This window comes from Chaetodon auriga, chromosome 19 (genome assembly GCF_051107435.1).
Source record: "Chaetodon auriga isolate fChaAug3 chromosome 19, fChaAug3.hap1, whole genome shotgun sequence".
Lineage (NCBI taxonomy): Eukaryota > Metazoa > Chordata > Actinopteri > Chaetodontiformes > Chaetodontidae > Chaetodon > Chaetodon auriga.
The window spans coordinates 11,256,662-11,269,700 of NC_135092.1; the positions used below are offsets into that span (position 1 = coordinate 11,256,662).

The following is a 13,039-nucleotide window of genomic DNA, read 5'->3' on the forward strand; positions in this document are numbered from 1 at the left end:
TCAAGGGATCGTCCACTGGCAGCCACATCTCACAGTCAGTTGACCTTCCTAGAACGACCTGCTCACTTCTTATCACAAGTGTACACAGTGCACAAAATGTAATTTCACTTTCAAATGTCACTCGGTCACTCATCTGCCTTGCGGTAGAAAAATAATTCAAGATCAGCGGTATCATTACTTGAAATGCATAAAACGCCATCGACATGATTAAACCTCCCCGTGGCTTGGCTAACAGGATAAAAGCCCGGCTGTATTTCAGAGCACAGAAGTAGCACATGTACTAATGATCAAGAGACCCCCGCGGCTGTGCCTTTGAACTCACGACCCCACAAAATCCACAAGGATCAACAACAACCTTTTGACAAGAGGATGTCAAAAGAGCCTTTTTTTAACTGGTTATAGCCTTAAAAACACATTTTTTCTACATATGACTGACAGACCCTAATTTACAATTTACAGGACTTTTTACATGTTTACACAGATATAGTTACTCTTTCACTTTTATTGGGGAACAGAGGCATCAGAATGCACTATGGAGGTCACTGCTGCACAATCCAAAGACATAGACCCCACATTGCTGGTCCTGCTATGACTGATGGGGCCTCTATTTGCAGGTATCCTACCAGTAATAACTTTATATCAAGCTTCTGATTGACCAACACGTCTTTAAGGCTAGGGTTTTATTGCTTAAAAAATACCTGCGTATGTGTGATGCAGCTCAGTTAAGACTGATGGGAGCTGTTAGCACAGTGTGGGGATCACTTGTCTGATTCATACCTTTAGTGTGCTTTTTGATCCAGCACCTGTAGAAGTTCTTTGGATGTGCCTAACCAACCTGTGCTTCAACTGAAAGGCCTTAGCCCACTAAAACCTGCACGTAATTTTGAACCTCAAGACTGGAAACCACTGAATATGAAAATATTGTAGATGTAGTTTACATACACTTAAATATGTAGATTGCAGGACCAGACAGACCTGAATGATGAGAGCTTTTTGTCTTGGATTTCAGGTAAACTTTAACCCACAAGGACAGAATGGAATAACTTAAGCCTACTTCTGAATGACACAAGGAGGCTGACGTTTTACACAGTGTTCATTACAGCAATGCGGCGCGTTACGAAACATGTTGCATAATCAGGGAAGATTACAAAAGGTTTACTATATCAAACTGCTACAGGTCACTGCAACAGGTTAACAGAGAGTGCTTCCCCAGTGATTTAGAGAGGTCAAATTAATGACGACGCATTTATTTGTTAACTCTTGCAAAACACGTTGCATGTAACCCATTTTCACATAGTTTAGCGCATCTGCAGCAATACCAAAGACTAATATGGTAAAAGTCAAAGTTTGGCACTCCAGCCATAATCACCTGGATGCTAACACACAGTACACCACATTGACTTGAATATGTGAGATTGAAAACAAACACTGGGTGATACAATGATTAGGATAAGTAAATAGGATGAGCTTTGACTGGCAAATGACAGATAAAAGTTCTTACGCACATTTTTTTTTGCGTTATGTACACATGCTTCAATATACACCCATCGACACACAGAAACACAGAGCATGATGAGGGCTGTGAAGCTCCTCCGCCGTTATCAGTCCAAAAAGACACATTATCAGTGGTTCTCAGACAGATAAGGGCACACCCAGAGTATTATGCCACTCGTCCGTGTCCTCTGCTCTGTACATATACTCCACATTTCAGGCAAGTACGGCAACACTGGGGAATATCTAAGTAAAGAAAGTAGGTACCCAATCTTTTCTTTGTAGTTAAACCTTTAGATGGTTTCGCTGAGACACAGGAAACTGTAAATGAGTGTGACAGTTGCCTAATATCTCTTTTCCTTCCACTAAGATTTTTTTAAAGTGGCAGGGTGGTGACCTGGCCTATTTTTAAGTTACACTTTCACTTAGATGAATGCCTTAACTTAAATTGTGAAACTCCTTCTGACACAGTTCAGCTCCACTGTCTCAGTCCACAAAATAAATGCTGTAACTGCGATGGATCTGAACTCTTTTTAGTTTCGATGGTGGTTTTCAAGGTGGCAACGCAAATAGGAACAGACTGTCTGTGGTGGTCTGTGTGACTTATTTATTTCACTGTTACTGTCCGCGTACAAGGGATATTATATGAGGAGCCAGCCAGTGACACTCCAGCATTCCTGGAAATAACGAACCAAAGTCAGAGAAATAACTGGACATTCATGAATGAATTTCAGACTCCACTTAGATAAGCTCAAATGTCAAAACAAGCCCTTTCAAAGTTGCTAGATCCTTAATACAACTTATCTTCGTGTACAATCACTGTAGTGAATAGGCTGAAGAATATAAACGTATAAACATTTGTTTCCTGTCACAGCCTTTAGTTAAAGGTTTGTGTAGGTGGTCTGTTTGAAATATCAGGCCCGGCTGCTGGACTGACACCATTCTTGTCTTATCACGCTCATTAATCAGATGTCTCTGTACAGAGATGAAAACACAGCCAAATGAAAATGGGCAAACTTCTGGGCAAAGCTGTTTGAGGTCAACACAGTTCTTTAGTCCAAATCCGTCCTCCTGTCAAAAGTCTTTCCCTTTTCCCTTTATGCCCATCTCCCGTTGGTCTGGGGACCTTTCTCACTACTGTAATTTTCAGACATTTTTTCCAGTCTTTTTTTCTTTTTTCTTTCAGTCATCAAGTTCCAGACCAAAGTGGCTGTAGAGATCTCGTGTAGTGGTCCCTCTCAGAGCAGCTGCAAGACAGAGAAAAGAGGGGGTTAGGACCCTTCAGCATATTACAGGGTCAACTCCCTCTGGTCTACTTTTCAAACAATCCTCAAAACACTGAACAGACCAAGATTGCAGCCAGAGCAAACGAATCACGTTAAACATGAGGCGTGTACTCAGCAAAGAGATTTTATGCAGTGGCCTTAAAATGCTGTTGAAAAATAAAACAGATCTCTCATCTCAGCCCATCTCCATTGTCATTTTCATTGCAGTGTATATAAATAAAATCAGCTCATATATATAAAAAAGTAGCTCTAGTAAGTGTGGTAAGTATAGCTATGCTGAGCTGTGCCAGGCTGAGTCTGATACTGGCCTTTTGTTTTTCCTATATACAGGACTGACAAAGCTGTAGCATGGTCATATGCTGCACTGGTAGGATGCTGCCAGATAAAAGATTAGATCTTACTGTCACTCAATGCATGGACGTTTTTTAGATAAAGCAATGATGTATAGTCTTTGAATGTTAAAAAAACAAACAAAAAAGACGTGAAGGAGAAAAAAGCAAACATTGGTAAAGCATAAGAAACAGTTAAGAAATGTTCTCTTCGTCTTTCGCTCATATATACACCTTTACCTGGTCTTCCTGGCCCCTGACGATAGTAAGCAGTAGCTCAGCCCTTAAGTGACGCAACAGTTTGTCTTTGACCTAATGCAAATCATGTTTGTTCACTGAGGGTGTGGACATACAGAGCTGTTGGAATGAGGAGGTCTGAAGGCTTGGAGCGAGAGAGTTTTTTATCTAGTTTTGCAAATAGTCTTTGCGTTTCTCATAAATTTACACATCTCTGGCAAATTTCTGAAATATTGGCCATTTTTTGGAAGATATGTCTGATCCTGCAGAAAGCCTCCATTTTGGGGATAGCGGTCAGATGAAGCCTTTTATTGTCACACAGTTGTGTGTTCCCTTCATAGTGATACCGGAAATCACTCAAATGGCCCTAAACAACAGTTTACAGACCCTTTAATGTAATAATATACACACAAGTAGACACACACACACACACACACACACACACACACACACAGGGTAAGTTTCTATACCTGTGACTTGTTTGAGTGTATCTAATGTCTATGTATAAATAGCCATTGGGTTTCTGAGCTCTTGAGAGACTCCTGCACATTTCATGCAGAGCTGCACTGACTTTGCTGGAGTCATGGGGAAAGCAAAAGAGCTGACAAGGGACCTGCAACAAAAGGTAGCTGAACGATTAGGAAAAGGACATAATGAGGTATCCAGAGATTTGAAAATGGCAATCAGCGGTGTTCAAACTCTGATAAAGAAGTGGAAATTTAGGGGTACTGTTGATACCAAGACGCAGTCAATTCGTCGGGAAAAACCCACAAGCAACTTCAGATGAAATACAGGCTTCTCTGCAAAAAAAAGTGGTGTGGCTGTTTCAAGATGCACAGCCAGAAGGTACTCAAACAAAACTGGCCTGCACGGTCGAGTTGCTTGAAAAAAGACGTTCCTGCACCAATGACACAAAACAGGCTGCTTAGAACATACCAAACAGCACCTCGACAGGCCTCAAAACCTCTGGAACAAAGTCATTTGGAGAGATGATACTGAAATTGAACTTTATGGTCACAACCAGAAATGCCATATTTGGAGAGGAGTCAACAAGGCCTATGATGAAGCCAGGACGACCCTTTAGTGGCTGCAGCAGAAAAAAAAAAGTGAGGGTCATGGAGTGGCCATCACAGTGTCCTGACTTAACACAAGTCCACCCAAGAATTTATGGGATCTGGAGACTTCTTGCCAAGAAGAATGGGCAGCTTTACCACCTCTGGATATAAAGAGCCTCAGTCAAAAAAGACTGCAATGCCTGATGCTAAAGAGGGCAATACACACAGTATTAAGGAAAAGGGGTCAGCAAACTTTTGAACTGGGACCATCTCAGCATTTTCTTCGCAAAGTTTTGTTTAATGAGTGTGCTATTCTGTGACACACACAGAGACACTTTCAGATACATATATACATACATGTATATACAGGCATTTCTTGAGAGATGTGACAATGACCTTAATCTTGACAGTAAGACATGGTGAGAGACAAAGGGACAGTTGTCTTTAGAGGGTACTGCAGGGCATCTCCTCTTGTCTCCTCTCTCATTCTACAGCCTGCCCACCCATCTCCTCCCTCTCAGAGTAACAGCATACAACAGCAACTCAGTGTTTAAGTGTACACTCTTTGTGAAAGTGTGTGTGTGTGTGTGTGTGTGTGTGAGAGAGAGAGAGAGAGAGATAGAGAGAGAGAGAGAGAGAGAGAGAGAGACTGACAGTTTGTGTATGTGTGAGTATATGCATGCGTCTGTCTGCATGACAGAGACTGTACTTTTGTGTGTGTGTGTGTGTGTGTGTGTGTATGTGTATGTACGTGTTTGTGTGTGTGAAGTGATGTGAAAGACTGTCATTGTGTCAGAGTGGAAACGCCACCTCCATTCACTAAGAGGTCATTATCATCCTGACTCTCCACTGTACTGACAGAGAATTTAAAGAGATAGCAAGCTTTTAACTCACAACATAGATTTAAAACAAGAGATGGCCCAGTTCACTGAGAACTGGTGGGAAATGAGTAACATCAGAGCATTCTGGAAAAGTATAACTGCATGTTGTTCCTGTGTACATTATTCAGCAAAGATCAGTTGACTATCAGGGGACGTACAGATTCGATTTAACTGCACACGTTCACACACACACGAGCATGTGAAAGTAGAAGTAGGTAAAAAGTCATGTTTGTTATGATACACGCACAGACCATAATGTGACTTGGCTGCTGCTTGACACCAAAACCTCCCCAGCAGAGTGAAATGTTTGAACTTGTCCACATTTCCTTAACCACGTGCAGTTGCAGAACATGCACACAAATACTTCAAAGACACACATACTTACTCACTCACTGTGGCCTATTTCCACAGACTAGCATGTCCCTTGACTGGCATCACTCCTTCACCGATTTACTCAGTGATATGCAGTGTCACAAGAGTTGTAGGGAGAAGGTGAAATGCCAAGATAACTTGCTGATCTCTCAGAAAAGGAAAAGTCATGGGTCAACAGCCTGCAACTTGCCACTATCTGATCACTGATTTGAGTTTGGTGATCGCAAAATGTTGCACCAAAAGTATTGTTATTTCAACTAAATTACTCCTTCTGTCATCATGTGATATACGGTGACAACACTGATCAATATGAGCCAACACTTGACTGGAAAATTGAAGAACTTTCAGTGGTTTATTTAAGGTGTGTGAGGTGTGAACCTAAGTATAACCCAGCTGTCCCAAATAAGCGAGGCACTTCAACCATGACATTTATTCTGTGAAGTGTTAATCTAACAGGATTGAATGTTTTAAAGCCAGGCCAATCTAAATGCAAACATAATCAGTGCTGTATAAATACTGTCCAAAGTCAAATGAAAGACTGCCTTTGGGTTTGATACAGCAGTCAGAGGGAAAGAGACACACTGCTCTGCTGCCCTCTGATGGCTGCCTGCACAACAGCACAAACCTCTACCAATCTCAATATATTGTGATGAGACAGAGCAAAGCCCATCATTTATAGTTTACATTTTTCCTACAAGATACAGTTGCAAAATCTAATCAGATAATATCTTATTTAAATGTTTCTTCTGTGAAATATGTTTAAATAACATGCATGCATGTGATTTTTATCATACATAAAGATCGGCTTGTAAACATGAGTCACACAGACAGAGTTTTTTTTTTTCTTTTTTTAAACATTTATTTATTTTTCGGTGTGAAGAGCCCAGTGGATGGGTCATGTTACTTTCATACCATAGATTTTCCACACCGCAGTCCACTTGGAAATAAAATTAGACCTATTCATGCAGTCTCCAAGCGACTGTGCACCTGCATTAAAATGGCACTTTGCTAATTTTATCAAAAGAACTGAGCTAATGGAGTGAAAGCTCACAATGGGGTTGGATGAATCACAACAAAAAGGCTGAGCATGAAAGTTCTCATGCTCGTGATACCAAACAAGCATGTTCCTTTACGTGTGGAGACTATGATTTGTAGGCCGGGGAATCTCTGTAGCATCACAGTGCTTCCTGTTTAATATATTTACACTCATCAAAAAAAATGCAGCTCTTGCAATCTGGATGTTGCACTTGGCCATATTGAGATTTCAATAATATTTCAATTAATTGTTCAGATCTGACTGACAGTATTCAATTATAAACATTACAACTTCAATCTTGGCTTTGTAAATTCTGCATGTATAGGCAACTATCATGCTCTTGTGAATGCTACTAAAAATGAGTGAATTCAAGCTCTCTTACCAATACGGCCCAGGAGTGATTGTCCAATGTCTTTGATGTCATTGTACTCATGCAGCATATCAATATGACGCTCCAGCTCCTCGACTCTGTATCCTCTGGGGAAACACACACGACTGGGCTCACACAAAAGCAGTTCTGTGCAAATGCTACATACAATGCTAAGTTGGATCATGGGAGTCGTTGTCATTATTGTTAAACAATCACACAATCAATCATCAGTTGAAAATCTATCTGAGACACAGGCAGAAATGTTAAAGCATGAGGTAATGTATTAAAGTTTTATTCACGCTATTTTATTTAACCAACTTCCATTTTCACGCTGACATATCATTTAGTGTTCCCTCAGAAGATACAGCATCTAGAGGAGGTAAATCTGACCAAATGAAACACAAAGAAAGATTGAAAGATTTGGGATAATGTAAGTACACAACAACAAAAATGTCCTTTCCTCATCATTTTTTGACATTTTAATGCAGAAATGTTACATATTGCGCCTTTGAGTTGAACCTCAGAGACAGAAATACTGGATGACAAACGCACACAGCTGTACTCACTCAGCCTCCAGCTGTGCTATCTCTGTATCCAGCTGCTCTCTTCTCCTCTCCAGCTCTGCCACCTCCTCTGCACGGCTTACTTTAGCAGTCTCAGATACTTGAAGCTGTGAGGTGCAAAGCAGACAACCATGATACTGTCATGCACCTGTGGCACTACACATAGGATTTACGTACGTGTACACGTGTGTGTGTGTGTGTGTGTGTGTGTGTGTGTGTATATCACAGTGAGTGGGGGTTTACTTACAGGTGATTTGAAGCTGGAGTGTACTTTCTTAAACTTTGAGAAAGGAGTTCTACAGAGAGGAGGGAGGGAAACTATCGTTGGTGAGAAAATAGATAAGGAATAAAACGCTTTTGAAATGGCCAATTACATGTAAACGCAGTATTTATTAACTCTCTAATGCCTAATGTTCAAGAATAGCAATACAAACTATTGTGTGTGTGTGTGTACATACAAAGAAAACAAGATGTATTTCTCCCACAAATAACCCTGTCGAATAAACAATGCAACGTCTTATGATGTCTGAGGTTACCTAATAAGCATTTGTCTTCCTCAAAGGCCTTTCTGAACATAAAAAAGTGAGTAAAGTGTTTCCTCCGCTGACACACTGATATCCCTGCGCCATACACTAACAACAGAACACCGTTAACGTTACAGCTAAAAACTCATGTCGGCTCAGGAGGGTCTTTGGGCGATAACACACCGAGCCACGGGCACAGTGAAATAAGCCCGTGTGTAACATACTTTCACTGTCTACAAATAAAGAGCTATAGCCGAAAATAATGCTAGTAGACGACATGCCGGCTAACTAACTTAGCATTTAGGCTAACTGTAAACAAGTTACCTTTTCAATAGTCCTTTCTTCGAGTCTTTCCCCTCTGGCGTCAAAACTGACAAATTTTTGGCACTAAGGGGGGTTTCAGCGGCCTGCTCTGTGTTCATATTGCCTTAAATGTTGTGGAAATATGTTGTCTTATGGTTTACTTGACGCAGTTAAAGCAACATTTTAAGAGACCGAAGTAGGAAGTTTGCAATTCGCGGCTGATGGTAAATAGACTCATGCTAAAAGCGGATTGGCTCTTGTTAACCGAGAGGCGGGACTTATGGCGAACACGACTGTGACGCCTTTTTTCACGTTAAACAGTAGAGTCCATAGTATCCTTATGGAGCACCAGATGGCGACAAAGTACCACTTGACTTTATTTCTGTATTCATCCCATCTTCACTCCTCACAGCATTCAAATACAGACCCTCTCTCTCTGTCTGAAGCAACCCACACACTTGTTGACTGAGAAGAATATTGCATAATCAGAGAGCGATGTCGTGGCATATATTCATGCAGTAATCTAAACGGAGGCTAGGCTGAATGGCTCTCCAATCAAGGTGCCACTCTGACCGATTCAAAGCCACCAGCGCTCTAAATCTAAATCTGTAGTGGATTAACGAAGCAAAAGGTCACCTTCAATCCACAAAATCACACACACACACACACGCACACACACACACACACACACACACACACAAACCCGCTTTTCCACCACATATTGGAGCCAGGGTCTTAGTCTCAGTGCGGTTCACTGGGCAAGTACCAAAGGAAGAGGAACACAGGGAAAGATTTAACTCTTGAAACACACACACACACACTCTCTCTCTCTCTCTCTCTCTCTCTCTCTCACACACACACACACACACACACACGCACACAGAGCATGAGCTGGAAAGAGAGACACGGTTCATAGAGAAAAGAAGAGAGTGAGACAGGAAGAGAAAGGCAGACAAAATGTGTATCTAGGGGAGCTGGTTTGGAGGACATAAAATCAAATCCATTCTGCGTTATGTCCAAAGGATTCATTGCTTATTTATCAGTTGATATACAGAGACAGAGAGGGTGGAGAATGAAAAATTCAGACAGGAGGCATGGCCTTTTCTCCTTTTAGAAATTGCAAGATTACACACACTGGGCAGTAATGGCTCCTGCACGCACTCATGTGTGTATGAGGCAGAGAGGGAGAGATTTGTGGAGGATGGTTATTTCTCCACATCTCTGACACAGCACTAAGCATCTGTGTGTGTTTGTTACTCTGTCACATATTCACTCACATATGGCTGCTATATATCTCTGAGGTTTGTTAATTAAGGACACAAAGTGAGGTAATCTAAGTAAGAATGTACAAAAGTTCCTGCAGTAATGACGGGAATGTTTGCTTTAAATGTCACAGCAAATACAACAAGAGTCTGTTTGTGCTGTTGATTGGACTGTTATCTGTAGTGTACAGGAAAGAGACCCTTTCTAATGTGCTATAAACCTCTCAAAGGTTGGACTGCCTGTGTTTATTTGTGGCAGTCTGGGTAATGTCCACACTGTTAGTGAGGGGTCTCAAACATGCTAAAATGAAGGAGTCAGTCTTTGTTCACGCTGAAGACCGCTGAATACGAACCAAATTAGAAGCAGTCAAGTGCGCAGGTGGATTGGCGTATTATGTCATTAAGTCATGACAGTGTGACAGTGTGACAGCGAGCCAGCGTGAACGAGAACCTCGCAACTGGAGCAGAGAAATGTAATGATTAATTCATCAATTTTATTATTTACACACGTGCTTTTCCTACTGTGGCATGTTGAAATGTCTTCTGTGAAAAAGGCCTTTTGCGTGTTCAGACTACCATATTAGCTTCTATATTGACTGTTTATATATCCCCTGTTAATTCCACCAACTAGTCTTCATTCAGTTCATATTTGTATTTGTAGTTTTTAATCTTAAGGGAAAGAGGAAGCTGTGAGATGTGGTTGGAATCTCTGGACCATCTGAGAAAATGGTCAAACTACAGTTTCCAGGACAAAGAATGAACTTTCAAACTCAACCCATTTGTATTTCCTTGACTTGTGACAGGCATAAGCTTAATTCCAAGCCCTTTTCTTTCTGTTTTCATTGTTGACCGTCTGAAGAAAGTTTCACATCAGGAGTATGTAGAGAGGCACTATTTGAAAATAGGACATAAGTGGGAGGAGGTGGTGGAGTAGGAATATGGAAAATCTGAGCAGGAGAAGGACTGAGAATGAGAGGAGGTGACAGGACAGGGGGTTGAAACATCAGGATAATAAGAGGAAAGGAGGAGCAGGGGTCGGAAGCTTTGGTTTGTAGTATTAGACAGAAAGCTTCATCATATTTATCATGTTCATAATTCATGGGATCCCAGCCGCTCTTCTGTACTGCATCTAAATTCCACTGTTGGGGAATTATGGCCAAGGACCATAAAATAGACACACACATACACCCACACACACAACATGTAGTACTAGAAGAGTAATGGAGGGGGGAAAGATAGCAGAGGAAAAAGAAGAGGAGATGGAGAGAGAGGCCACGTGCGATGCAGCGGACAGATAGAGCGAGAGAGAGTGGGTGCACTGCTGCAGGACGAGGGGTAGATGAGGGGGATGATTCAAAGCATGTCATAAAACATCGATACACCTCCGAAGGCCGTGCTACGAGCTCTGCTTACACTGGAGGCGATTATGCCTCTAAATAATTCACATAGCCTGTGCAAACGCTTATTCAAACAAATATACTTGTGCAAACAAATGCAAACACACACTTGACCCAAAATCAACACACAAAAATGCATCCTCCTGTTGTGCGCGCATACAAAGCAGTCAGGAAATGCATGCGCTTGACACAACCGTGTCACCACAAATCAGTGCTTTCGCTGAAGCACACACACTTTTTGAAGGTTTGGCGGTCAGAAGGAAAGATATTTTGTTTAGAGTTCGCTTGGAGACTATTCATCCAGAGCCCGAGTGAAGGACTCTGAGATAGAAAGCAGCTGACAGATTGGCTGTTTCAGTTACGAGGCAGACTCTCGCTGAGCTGGAAGCGTACTGTCACAAACCACACTTTCACAGCAGCATCTCAATCAAAACAGTATTGATAGATCTCATCTCCACATCAGGGGGGTTTAACTTGACATCTGACAGAGCGGGGATTGCAGTTTAGCCTGCACTCTCAAGTTTACACCTGAAACCGAGACGCAGTGTAATCAAACAAGTCGTCCTAACATCATTGCATATAAATTATAGTGACTGTAAAGAGAATCAATAAATACATTTGCAGCCAATTTTGCCTTGTTAACCACAATGCTTGTAATTCCATGCTACAGCACTTGCACTTCATGTAGAAATAAGTGGGAGTATGAATGTATCCACATCAAAGGGAATCCATCATAATCTGAAAGGTTTTTCATGTCTGAAGCAGTGCTGTTGTATTAATGCCATCCCAGAATGGCTATTCATGTCTCTGCCAGGGAGGCCTCGGTTTGATATCAGCTCCTCTACGCCTCCATCTGTCTGTGTATTCTGTGGTATGTGCTATTTCTCATTCATTAGCTCTGACTCATTCTTCTAATAACTACCTCTATTTCCTCTCTGAAATAGTTTTCAGTTGTTTTTCTATTGTGTGATAAGTCTGTTTGCCTCTCTGAGTCACACGGTTTATTGTCAGAATAAAGCTTCCAATTTCCATCTTCTAGCTTTCCTGTGCGGATGACTTTTCATTGTGACTATCATCTCCTCGCCTAGAACTGTCAGGTTGGTTTATCGTCACGTTTAAGCGTCCCATTCTTGTCTCTTAACCTCTTCATTCAAACATATTTGCTGTCGTGACTCTCACCTCGTCGCCTCGGGGATGACTGGATCTGTGTGCAAACACACATCGCTGTCGCGGTGGTAGTAGTTTGGCAGGCTTCACTGTTGGCTCATGTTCACATTTTATCTACTACAGTGTGTGTGATGTTTGAATTTTAACATAACAAGAAAAACATACTAGTAAGTTCACCGGTTTCCCTTTCAGGCACACCTGTTAGCTTTTATAGAGTACAACTTTTGACTGCTATTGGGCAATAATAATGATTTTCCTCTACGAGTTGAGCTGATGAACAGATGTTGCTTATTAGCTTCATCAACAACAAACAGCCAACATATGCACCAAACAAAGCAGAATTAGATTGCTGTTTTCAATCCGGGATGACGCGGATTCATTTTTCTTCAAAGAGATATCCAAACACGGCTGCTTTGATCAGTAAATCTAATGGTCTGAATCCTGCCGTCTAGACGAAAAATAAATGTATTTTCTACAAGATGGCCTGCAGGACTCTGTATGGCTCTGCCGTTTGGACGTATTTCAGCTAACTGATATTTACCCTGTGTTCAGCATTTCACTAGATAATCCAGGATGATGCACCATGCTTTTAGATGAATCCACGGTTCAACGTTAAGGCAGTAAGCAGACACATGGTCCTGTGGAGTGGAGAATGCACGCTCTCATTACAGGAGGTTTCACTTCATGTAGAAGAAGCACAATGAAAGAATCCTTTTAAATGTGCGTCTGAATATGAAAATCTGAATGGTGAAAAACAGCAACATCA

At 41.5% G+C, this 13,039-nt stretch overlaps 1 protein-coding gene across 1 annotated transcript; it reads right to left on the bottom strand.

The window, feature by feature from the left end:
- Nucleotides 1-2,093: 2,093 nt before the first annotated feature.
- Nucleotides 2,094-8,627, bottom strand: swi5 (SWI5 homologous recombination repair protein). Its single transcript, XM_076758676.1, has 5 exons — nt 8,469-8,627; nt 7,868-7,916; nt 7,624-7,727; nt 7,070-7,164; nt 2,094-2,738 (listed from the first exon to the last, which is right to left on the bottom strand). The coding sequence occupies exons 1-5, from the start codon at nt 8,564-8,566 to the stop codon at nt 2,674-2,676; spliced, it is 411 nt and encodes a 136-aa protein (XP_076614791.1). The 5' UTR covers nt 8,567-8,627; the 3' UTR covers nt 2,094-2,673.
- Between the last annotated feature and the right edge of the window lie 4,412 nt (nt 8,628-13,039).